This window comes from Sorex fumeus, unplaced genomic scaffold (assembly GCF_029834395.1).
Source record: "Sorex fumeus unplaced genomic scaffold, SorFum_2.1 ptg000009l, whole genome shotgun sequence".
Lineage (NCBI taxonomy): Eukaryota > Metazoa > Chordata > Mammalia > Eulipotyphla > Soricidae > Sorex > Sorex fumeus.
Window position 1 is genome coordinate 25,874,011 of NW_026606066.1, and position 12,495 is coordinate 25,886,505.

The following is a 12,495-nucleotide window of genomic DNA, read 5'->3' on the forward strand; positions in this document are numbered from 1 at the left end:
CCCCGCGTCCTGTGAGGCCCAACAAGTTTCGTCACTGCGGGCCCAGACCTGACTGTCCAATGGCTTCTGGAGGATGACGGCCACCGAGCCGCCAAGGGGGAGCAGTCCAAGGCACAAAACCTGTTCCCAACTGGGGTGGCCCAGAGCCAGTAACCTACTGCGTGGCCCACATGCATTTCTGCCAAAGCCGTTGGATTTCAAGATTTGTTTCTGAGACTCTGGGATCATGGCTGTTAAGTAGCTTGATCAGGAGCCAGAGAGGCCATTTGTGGGTGGCAACTCAGGGTCTCATTGGGACGGGGAGAAAAGGGCCGGCTCCACCCCCATCCCGTGAGGCCTCATGTGTCTTGTCACTGCAGGCCCAAACCTAACTGTCCACTGGCCTCTGAAAGATGGCGGCCACCAAGCTACCTAGGGGGAGCAGGCAGAGGGACAACACCCTTTCCCCCCGGGGTGGCCTGGCAAAAGTAACCTACTGCGTGGCCCACACACATTTCTGCCAAAAGCCACTGAGTTTCGAGATTTGTTTCTCAGTCTCTGGGATCATGACCATTAATCAGCTTGATCAGGAGTCAGAGAGGCTATTCATGGGTGGCAATTCAGGGTCTCACTGGGACGAGGAGGAAAGGGCCTGCTCCACCCCCATTCCGTGAGTCCCTGAGTATCTCATCACTGTGGGCCCAAACCAACCTGAATGTCCAATGGCCTCTGGAGGATGACAGCAACCGAACGCCAGGGGGAACAGGCCAAGGCACAAAACCTGTACCCACCTGGGGTGGCCCAGCACCGGTAGCCTACTGCAGGGACTGGACGCATTTCTGCCAAAAGCCGTTGGGTTTCAAGATTTGTTTCTGAGTCTCTGGGATCATGGCTGGTAATCAGTTCAATCAGGAACCAGAGGCCATGCCTCCAATTATATAGCTGAGCCGGAGGTGGTTTGTGGGTATGTCTCCCACATACCTAACTTTTGGCCATTTACTTTCTTGGTAAACTTTGCCCCAAGGTTTTGGGATCTGGCCAAAGGCACAGCAGCAATTTTGGGGTATATAGAAGTCTGAAGGAGCCATGAGGCTGCTGATGCACTCGCCTCACAGGTACAGATTGATCTGCTGGCGGCACCATACGCCCATCATTTATTTATAGTGACGTTAACCTGGGGTGATAAAAGTTTTTGTGTTCTCTAGGAGAACATTTTATCAAAATTTGATTTTCTTATTTTTAAAAAATTCGAAAATCTTTCATAAACAAGAAAATCAGTTTCTTGTTCTCCAGATAAAGCTAAGGTTTTTGAATCATTCTTTGGGTTTCTAAGGAAAATTGTTGTTAAATTTTATGGTAGCTAAATTTTCCTATTTTAGGTACCCTACCATCATTCACCATGTCCTTCCAAAATGTGTTCAATATATATGTCACTATCAGAGCAATTTACATCTGCAGATAATACAATCTGGGACTTTATTTCTGATAAGTCTTGGTTTGATGATGATATAAACATGATGTGCTCTTGGGGGGGGGGGAAATAAACATTATCAGATATTGTGCAGAGTGAATTATGTGCATTTTCAGCACTATCAATTCTGTATTCTTTTTATAAGGAAGCGACACTGGGCAGTAAAGTAATTGTTTCAAGTTCCACAAGCAACACGTATTCGAACAAGATTTAAACCCAGTGTATTGCCTTAACTACTCAGCTATGACCATAAGCCTTTGGCCTAAAAATAAATAAAAAGAACCAAGAACTAGTAGCTCCTAAAAATTGAGAGAATTCTGAAAATCAGTGAGGGGAAATATTTTAAGCAAGAAATGAGAGGTATCTTAAGAAAATGACAATGCCAAAAGCTTTCCTGAAAGCTCAAAGTTACTCAGTGCGTACAAACTCAGGGCCTGCCTGCACTGGTTGTAGCAGAGTATAATGTCGTTAACCCAGAAATATCAAACCTTAGGAGAAATCTCAGAAACCATCTATTTAAAAGGCGTGAAATGGTTCACAGAGGACTATCACAGAGGAGGGCCAGTTATAATGATCAGGCTACTTAGACTAAGCACTTCCTATGTCTCAGATTCTGTTCTACATGGTTTACCAATATTGAATCCTCAAAACCTTAACCACAATTTTACGAAGTTTGCTCATGAGGAAACCAAAGCTCAGTTAATTGACCATGAGTCTCATAGCTGATCTGTCGGGAGGTCAGACTATGATTCCAGTGGGTCTGCTTCCAGAACTCGCATTTCCAAGCACTTGCTATATCCAGAAAAGAACAGCCCTAATACTCAGGATGGTGATACATTCCCCAATCTTTACACAGAGCAGTAAAGATCACATAATGGGAAATAATGCAATGGGGAAGGTTAGAACTCTGAAGTTAGACCTGTGCTTAAAAACTGCATCTTACATGCCAGATTGCTCAGCAATTATTCTTAACCTCTCTGAACATTCCTCTTCTAAATAATAGGGTTAATTAAACTTGCCTGACCCACCTCACCAACCTCTTAGGAAGATCAAATGAGACTGTGTGTGTGAAAGTACCGTATAAACCTTGAAGACCCATATAAATATTGCTAATAGTATTATACCATCATGATCAGAATCCTGCCTAATGTAAAGAATATAAAAAAAGCTTAGTTTAGTCGGTGGGCAAGTGACCCCCAAAGTTTGTTTTCTGCCACAGGCAGAGATCTTGTATGCAAAGCAGGGTTTTTAAAAACAACAACATTGAAGAGTATCAGTTTGAATGTTGATAAGTGTTTTATAAATAGCTGCATAATTAGCACATACTTACTGCAAAAAGTATACATAATATTTTATTCCCTGTTGTAGGCTGTAATGAATCTGCTGCCTCTACATCCTGGGAGGTTTTCACTTACTTTCCCCATGATAATTTTAATACGTGGAACCATTATTAGCTGAATTAAGAATAAGTAAATGAGCAGTAAAAAAAATACAGAAAAATTACAGGTGCCTGTGGTGAGTAAGATAATAACTAGGTAAAAATATATGAAATAATTACAGTGTTTGAACGGCAGAGCCGGCGTGAGGAAAATGACTCAATGGAATATTCAGCTGCTGTTGGCGGGGTTGGCAGACTGGAGTCTTCACCATGGCCTTTACCTCTTCTGCTTCTCATCCCTCTTACCTCACCGAAAATAGATCGAGTCTGCTCTCAGCCAAAGGAGCTGAGCCAATTGCAGGAGATTTCAGTCATCCTGAAAGTCTGTGGTTCTATAGATCAGTGCCCAATCACTACAAGATTCTGCTTTAGATGGGCTACTAGATACATAGGTATTTGCTTCCACTCCGTCAACGTAATGGCTCTGTGAATTTATTTAGAGTGTGTCTCTGATCTGTGTTTGACATTCTGACAAGGCAACATTTCAGGTAGATTAGATAAAGGGCTTTAAAAAGCTGCGAGGTTTGTTTTTTTTTTAAGAAATTGTGTTATATATAGCACTCCAAACAGTGAGATTGAATTGTTTAAGGGAACCAGTCAATCAATAAACATTGAAGGCTTTTTTATGTCAGCAAGTGCCCAGCAATTGACTTGAAAATGTAGATTCATGACAAATGTTAAGACCTGCTACTTCCTGTTCTGGATTCTGTTTGAATGCTGCTGGCCCATGAGACGTTTTCTGACTCTAAGGGAGAATTATGAGTGGAATGTTCAGAAGATTTAAGAATGTTTCATCAGCATGGTAAGCTGTTTTCTAGGTCAGCAGGCAGAAAGGACTAGATAGAACCATCTGAGACTACAACAGAGAGGTCTGAGTTCAGCGTTAGAAACTCTGGCCTCCCTGGCTCCTAGACTGATTCGGTTGCAACAGTCAGCTGGATTTTTTGTGCATATTTTGAGGATATGGGGTGAATCAATTTTTCCATCTTAGATGTTCCCCTCTTGTTTGCCTGCCTTTTAAATCACCCAATTCTACTACGTGTTTGAATAATATGTGTTTGAATAAAAAGACATTGAGATCACTCAAACACATCAGCATCAACAAGTAAACAGAATACTGAGGAGGAAGATAGATAATTTTAGAAAAACCAACCTCATTCTACCTGAATTTCCTGACCGTTAAATGGGGTGACTATAAAGGAGATAAAACCTTTTGCAACTCCTAGATTCTATGAATCTGTGATTTGTCAAGTTTCTATTTTTCTCATGGGTACTTAAGAATCATTATTACCATAGTAGATTAACAAACAAATAAACCATTATTTTAAAATGCATAAAACATTAATAATTATCCAGTATGCTATCAAGCCAACTGTGCATATTATTTTCTTTGCAAATACAGAATCAAGTGATGTTACCTGTAAATATATTGTTCATTTTTATCTATAACTATTATTGTGAAATAAACATATTAAAAATTTTTTTTAAAAAGTGAATCCAGTATGTTGGTGAGGAATTCAACCACTAAGAGCAGTTCAGCCACTTTCATTAACTATATTTAAAATAGAAGCGTAGTGAATAATTTTAGATTCTCTCATCTCCTCTAAACAGCACTTTATGAAATAATAGAACCAGGCCAGAGTGGTAGTATAGCAGATTTGCCTTGCATGCAGCTGACCAAGTATAGTATAGCATTTGCCTTGCATACAGATGACCAGGGTTCATTCCCTGACATCCCACATGGTCCCCCAAGCACTGCCAGTATTGATTCCTGAATGCAGAACCAGGAGTAACCTCTGATCATTGCTGGGTGTGACCCAAATAGGCAAAATTTAAAAAAGGAAAAAAAGTAATTACAAAACCATAGTATGCATGTATCTCTTTTTTATATTAAGTAGCCATAAGTAGCCTCTGCCTTGTCTAGAGACCACAGCTAGCAGTTCTTGACCAAATGGGCAGGCAGTTTAAGGAGAGAGTTCAAGGAAGAGGTGCTGCACCAGAACTGCAGTGCCAGGGATTACCTGTACTATCTCAGTGGTACCTGGGGCTTCCAGGGCTGCATCCAGTAATACTCATGCCAGATAGAGAAAGCCTCCCCTCCTTCTCCTCCCCCCCTCCTCCCTTTTTTTCCTGCTTCTCCCAATTTCAGAAGGGTGTGAGGTTTCTTAGGAAGAGCACAGGGTGCTCAATTCTGGGATAGGCATTCAACACACTGAATCAGCTCTAGGAAATTTGAGAGATTCAGATATACAAAAGAATTTGCTTTGGGTTTTTTTTATTTTGTTTGTTTGTTTTTTGAGACACAGGCCACTTTCACAGTTCCAGACCTTTATTTAACTCTCTCCATGGCTCTGAAATAGACCTTATTAGAATTTTGGCTTCCTAGTTGTAACTACTTTTAATAGTGTCAGAATCCCACGCACTGTCTCGGTGCTGTAATGCCATCGTGGGAGCAGGGAATGGTGCTGAAGGCAGGGCACATCTGGACTGTGTGAGTCCTGCCTCAACTCAGAACAGCCTTCTTCATCTGTAAATATTTCTCCTTTGGATTTTTTTTAACCTCCCCACCACACTCTGACCTCAGATAACCTTGGTTCTATTATCAGTGTCCACTGCTCTGCCTTTATTTTGTTTAGTCCATCTAATTTTATATCAGGCGATTGCACACAAAGATGAAATCATCCAATGCTTGTCTTTTTTCCTTCTGACATATTTTGTTTTGCTTAATCCCCTTAAATGACTCCCATTTTGCTGCAAGTGAAAAACTTTCCTCTTTCTTTTTAAAGTAGATTAATAGTATTCCATTCTGTGAATGGGCTCTCCAAGAGGGGTGGAGGAATCGAACTCGGGTCAGCCATGTTGGCCGCTTATAAGGCAAACGCCCTACCTGCTGTGCTATCCCTCCAGCCCACTCTCTTCAGATAGATACCCAAAAGTAGAATTGCTTACTAGGTCATATAGAGCTTTTTCTTTAGTTTATTGGGGGGTAGGGGTACAGGGAGACATTTCCAACAGTGTTTCAGGACCACCAAGGATATCCTTGCAGTGCTGGAAGGAACATAGGATGACAGACCAGAAATCCAGAATCTCATACATGCAAAGCACATGTAATACCACTGACCCTATCCGTAACTTCTTAAGGAAACACCATAGTATTTTATAAAATTCACCAATCTACATTTCCACCAGCAATATTGGAGTTCCTTTTTCTTCTACACCTTTCCCAACACTTGTTATTAGTCCTTTTAATATAAACTACCCCAAGGGTGTGAGTTGGTATCTCACTGTAGATTTAATTTGCATTTCCCTTTGATCAGTGAGAATGAGCATATTTTTCATATGCTTCTCAAGCATCTTTAGAGAAGTATTTACTGAGATCTTCTGCCTTATTTTTTTTTTGCTTTTTAGGTCACACCCAGCGATGCACAGGGGTTACTCTCCTGGCTCTTCACTCAGGAATTACTTCTGGCGGTGCTAGGGGGACCATATGGGATGCTGGGCATCGAACCCAGGTTGGCCGCATGCAAGGCAAACGCCCTACCTGGTGTGCTATTGCTCCAGTCCCTCTACCTATTTTTTAATTGGGTTGTTTGAGTGTCTATGCTAATGTAAATTATAAAGGGTTTGTCTGAGTTCTCTGTACTTTGGACATTGACCTCTTAACAGATATAAGAGTGCAGTTATCTTCTCCCATTCAGTATGTGGTCTTTACATTTTTATATTTTCTTTTTTTGTACAAAGGTGTGGTTTTTAATGTTTGTTTTGGAACTACACCTGGTAGTACTCAGCATCTACTCATGAGATACTTGGGTGTTGTTCCTTGCATTGTTTAGGGGATCATGTGGTATTGGGGGTCAATTCCAGGCCTTCTATATGTAGAGCATTTGCTGAAGCCCATGAGCTATCTCTTTGATCCAGGTTGTACAAAAACTTTTCAACTTAATATAGCCTTACTTGTTTAATTCATTTCCCTTGCTTTGGGGTTTAGTCTCTCAAAACATCTTAATACATTTTACCCTTGTTTATCATCTAGGTATTATATGGTTTGGGGTTGTGTATTCTGGTTCAGTGCATTTTCAATTTATTGTAAATGGGATTAGAGGGATTCATTTGCATGTGGGTGTTCAACCTTTCCAATGTTTGTTGAATGTCTCCCTTAACCACTCTGGTTTTAGATCCTCTGTCATAAATTATATATAAATAAATATGTGTTTATTTCTGAACTTTCAATCCTATCCCACTGCTCTCTGTGTCTATTTTTACTCCCATATCATACCAATGCAATTAATGTGGCTTTGTAGTATGATTTTTAGTTGAGAGACATTTTTGACTCTATTTTTTCTTCATAAGATTGTAAGAGGTAGGCTAGAACGATAGTACAGAAGGTTTTAGGGCATTTGCCTTGCACGCAGCCAACCTGGGTTCAATCCCCAGCATTCTATATGGTCCCCCAAGCACTGTCAGGAGTGATTCTTAAGTGTAGAGCCAGGAGTAACCCCTGAGCATTGCTGGGTGTGACCCAAAAAACAAAAGAAAATTGTGAGAGTTATTTGAGATCTTTCCTGATTCCATTTTAACTCTAGTAATTTTTGTTTGTGCTTCCTTGAAAGGTGTCATTGGCAGGGCCAGAAAGATAGTTCGGGTGATAAAGCACATGCCTAGCATATACAACAGAGATCTGAGCTCAGTTCCACCAAAAGCTGCTGGAGTATGGCTCTAGTATCCCCAGTTGCCCTGTGTGGCCCAGAAACCCCGTCACAGTGAGATCAGATGTCCCTAAGCACTGCCAGCCTGAGGTCTTCCAGGAGTGACCCTGGACCCCTGAGCACTGCCATGTGTGACCTCTATTTTAGCAAGTCTTTGCAACTGTGATAGAGATTGTTCTTGATCTATGTATTACTTTTGGTAGAATGGACATTTTGACTATATTAATTTTCTCCATTCATGTACATGGAATATCTCTCCTCTTAATGTCTTTCATTAATAGGGTGTCTTGTAGTTTTTCTTACAAAGGTCTTTCACCTCCTTTGTTATGTGTATCCAAGGTATTTCCCCTTTACATTCTAGACAGCATTGTATGAGCATGTGAGTACATTGGGTGTATTTATTATAAACTACAAAGCACTGTGTGCATTTGAAGTGTTATTATTTTAATCCTTGCAATTGTGTATTCTCTCTTTTATTGTAGACAAAAGACAGATTTCCTTAGCAGGAAAGAGGACAAAAAAAAATCCTTGTCTTGACCCACAAAAATAATGCAAATTTAGTTATCCTGTCCAAAGGCCTCGTAGAATAGCCATAGCTGTGCATGTTCCTTCACTGTATACACAAGCATTTGTGTTGCTTCTTTGAGCTCAAGTCAGGAAAACCTGGAGAGTTACAGTTATATCCACTTGATATCAACTTGGGATTTCAAGTCATTTCAGCCTCATATGTATGGGAAAGACTCAATCTCTCCTTCTGTCTCTGTCTCTCTGTCTCTGTCTCTGTCTCTCTCTCTCTCTCTCTCTCTCTCTCTCTCTCTCTCTCCCTTTCTATCTGTCTCTGTGTCTCTGTTTGGAGGGGGTATTTTCATGGAAGGGACACACCCAGCAATGTTCAGGGCTTACTCCTGTCTCACCACTTGGTAATTACTGTTGGTGAGTTTGGGGTACCATATGGGGTCCTAGAGATCAAACCTGGGTCAGCTGCTGCAAAGCAAGCATCCTATGTGCTATACTATCTCTCCAGCACCTGTGTCTGTCTCTCTCTGTATGTGTCTTTCTTTTCCTCCCTCATTGCCTTTTCCCCTCACCCCCCTCCATATTTTCCAATCAGCCAAGATTTACTCATTTGCTACCCATCAGTATCTGACTCTGCTGATAAGTACCCAAAAATTGTGATAAAATTTAGTGCCCAGTGTGACAGTTCTTTAAAATGAAAACTGAGTTATGTATGCAAGAGACCAAAGGGTTAATCACAAAAGAAATAATTTTCACATAAAGTGATATTTCTTCCTTTTTTTTATTGTAAGCTCAGGGAGAATTGTAGCAATACAGGTTTGAGCAATTTTCTTTTTTATGAATCCCGTGCTCAATTTATGAAAGCCATTTTGCAACCCATTTACATGCAGTAAACCTTTAAGGCTTTAAGGCTCTGTCATTTACCTTGATCATGATTATTTATAGCCCCTGTAGAAAGGCCCTTTACTGGTCGAGCTCTTGCACAGCAGTGCCATGGGGCACTTTGCTATGGTTCCTTTTAAATTGTGACAGTAAGCAAAGGTATGGCCAGTCTGAGAGCCTACTGTGAGGCCAGGGTGTTATGTCATGTGGAGAGTCGGAGTCAAATTGGGGGAGTCCTGGATTCAAAAACCATCTCTTCAAGCTACATAGCCCTGTGTTGATGCTCCTTTACCATCAGTCTGCCAATTTACAGAAAGAAAATGCCACTGTTACTACAAGACAATGGCTGGAAGGATAGCATAGCGGGTAGGGCGTTTGCCTTGTGTGCAGCCAACCAGGGTTCGATTCCTCCATCCCTCTTGGAGAGCCCAGCAGGCTACTGAGAGTATCCTGCCCGCAAGGCAGAGCCTGGCAAGCTCCCCATGGCATATTCGATATGCCAAAAACAGTAACAAGTCTTACAATGGAGACGTTACTGGACCCGCTCAAATAAATCGATGAACAATGGGAGGACAGTGCTACTACAAGACAATAGTGCCTAGCTAAAGTTCTCCATGTACAAAATAGTGGGTAAGGGATGAGAAGAGAATTGCCATATAGACTGATTGTCTATAGCATGAATTCCTGTAAAGCCTTGAAAAAGTAATCGTGTGTCTAAACTGAAATTTTTCCTGATCACCTAGACTATTCTTACCATAGATCACGAGACTCTAAACCAAGAGTAGGGACCTTTACCTGACATATCCAGTAAATATTCACTTAAATATTTGTCAAATATTTGTCAAATGAAAAAATAAAAATTCTGGTTGAGTCGCTGTGCCAGACATGGTCCAGAATACAAGACTGTCTCATCCCAACCCTTACAGGAACGTGAAATTTGGTTAAGTGGAAGGGCCACACATGTATCAAGTGAATTGTTGAGGTTCTGGAGAAGAGAAGACGATAAGATAGAAAGTCCTAGTCTTTTCCCAGAAAATGGATCACAGGAAGCTTTTGTCTTCCTAATAATGGGTGAGCTGACCCAGCTTCAGTCTCACCCACCACCCTGTAGCGTCCACATAATCTATCAGCCACAGCTCAGGTTGAACTGAAAGGTATAAACGATAGAGGATTCTCAGCATGTTTCAAGCATATGGGAACCAATAAGAGGTAGTAAACTCCTGAGGCAAACAACAGCAGGAAACATTCCCAGCCCCAGAGGTGAACGGCAGAGTTGAAGAGTAGATGGCCACATGATTCCCTGCCCACACACTGCTGTTCCATGAAGACGGACAAGCGTGTCTGTGTGTGCTACAGTCAAGCCAGAATCTGCAGTCAGAGCAAGGGGGTGTGTGTGCATTTGATCTGGACATCTCCTGCGGCCAGGCAGGGTATTTCCTGCAGGCAAAATAATTCCATCCATCCAGAGGGCAGTCTTTCACTGTTTGCCATTGCAAATGGGAGTTCTTCCTTGACTCCTCGGCACTTATCATGCACAGCCTTCCCAGGGCACAGAGCAAGAGAAGATGGATTATGCCCTCAACAACAAGAGACGTGTCATCCGCCTGGTTCTCCAGTGGGCCGCCATGTACGGAGACCTCCTCCAAGAGGATGAGGTGGCCATGGCATTCCTAGAGGTATGTGGCTGCCCTCCCTTTTGGGGATGTAGCTTGTTGGATTGATCGGGTTTGGAGATGGGGAGGAGGCTGTGAATGGAACCTAGGACCTTGTGCAGGCAAGGCATTACTACCTCCCCGTCACCCAAGAACATATTGTCTCCATGCATGGGCTCCCATAGGCAACTCCCTATGGAAAACTGTAATTGTAGGTTCTAAACTTTATTCATGTTCTTTATTCAGAAAGATATAGTCAGAAAAGTCAGAAAATGTCAGAAAAGTAGAAAATTTGTTTAAAAGGTCATTCATGAAATCTCCCCTCTAATTCAATATCTGTTAGCATGTAAAAATATTTTCCTTTGCTCTCTTTTAATACCCATTGTTTACAGTCTGCTTTTTCCATTTCTGCTTTGGTACGGATTTTCTCCCATTGGTATAATCTTGATAAAGATTTCTGATGACCAGGGGCTGGAGTGATAGTACAGTGGGTAGGGCACTCATCTTGTATGCAGTCAACCCAGGTTCAATCCCCTGTATCCCATAGAATCATAGCATAGGAGTGATTTTTGAGCACAGTACCAGAAATACGCTCTGAACACCACTAAGTATAGCTCCCAAACAAAAGAACAACAAAAAAGATTTCTAATGACCGTTGAGTGCCACAGATAATGTTTATTCCCCTAATTCTGCATGTCTAATTCATTTCTAGTATCCTCCTCTGTGAAATAACCATGCATTGAAAATTCTACACAAGTCCTTGGCTACATTCCTTGAGGTGGGATCCTGGGGTTTCTAGGTCAAATGATAGATATTCAGGGACAGAGAAGCAGATCATTTTATTGAGGAATCAGCAGGACTGTGAAGGAAAGTGGTATCCTAGGTGAAACCCCAGCTGAAGCTGAACTTCCCTTTTTCTCCCATGACTCCAACCTCACTTTGACTCTTGCATTTAACCCTGAGGACCAGTTCTGTTCTCCAAAACTTAGAGGAGAAGCTCATTTCTGTGTGGGCCAACCGCAGTGGGGCATCTAGGCCAAACTTTAATCTGTTTCTGGGTTTAAGAATGAGTTAACTTGAACTCATTCTTGGACTGGAGAGATGACTCAGAGCGCTGAGCACATGCCTTGCATGCAGAAGACCTGGATTCAATCTCCTGCACCACATGGTCTCCTGGACACTGCCAGAGTATTCCCCCAAATCTGCTGGGTGTGGCCCCAAAACCAGCAAACAAAAGAAGGAAGAAGCATGAAAAAGCATGCTCCTTCCCTCTTTCTCAGTCTATCACGTGGCAGGCAGAGAGGTAGACGCAGTAGATTGTGAGAGTCCCCCCAAACTGTTAAATAAGGCAATTTTTAAAATTTATTTATTTTAAACAAGGTATTTTGAAAATAAAGGAACATACTTGCCACTTGCCACTTGGGTCATTAGTGAGTTCCTCGCCCCTAATGGTAATGGCTCCTGGCCATTACCTATTGAGTGTAAAGAACCATTTTTCAGATGATCCGACACAGTAGTTTAATGGGCAATGTATCTCCTCTGGTGGGGCTGCCGCTGCCCCTGGTGGAGAGGGCAGAGCAGGTCAGCAGCACTTCCAGGGGCCAAGGCCTCTCAAGGAACCCAGGCTCGGTGGCCCCAACTCTGCATAAATGCAGTGCAATGCTGAAGGGGCTGGAGGTTCTTAACTGCCGACAGTTAACTTCAACTAGCATAAATATTCAACAACGAGTACTAAACTCATATTCATAATAAATACTACAATCCCCCTGCAAAAAAAAAAAAACATAAAGAAAAGCTCTTGGGCCCAAGAAACTGTATATTGGGTAGGGTACTTGCTTTGCATGTGTCCAA

The 12,495-nt window shown here is 42.0% G+C and overlaps 1 protein-coding gene across 2 annotated transcripts in view; it reads left to right on the plus strand.

The window, feature by feature from the left end:
* RAPGEF4 (Rap guanine nucleotide exchange factor 4) overlaps positions 1-12,495 on the plus strand; it is a 336,825-nt gene that overhangs the window by 288,867 nt on the left and 35,463 nt on the right. For both annotated transcript variants that reach the window (XM_056110137.1, XM_056110139.1), the window contains one exon: positions 10,518-10,668. In XM_056110137.1, the coding sequence (XP_055966112.1) occupies positions 10,518-10,668 (151 nt within the window). The remainder of the gene's footprint in view (positions 1-10,517; positions 10,669-12,495) is intronic.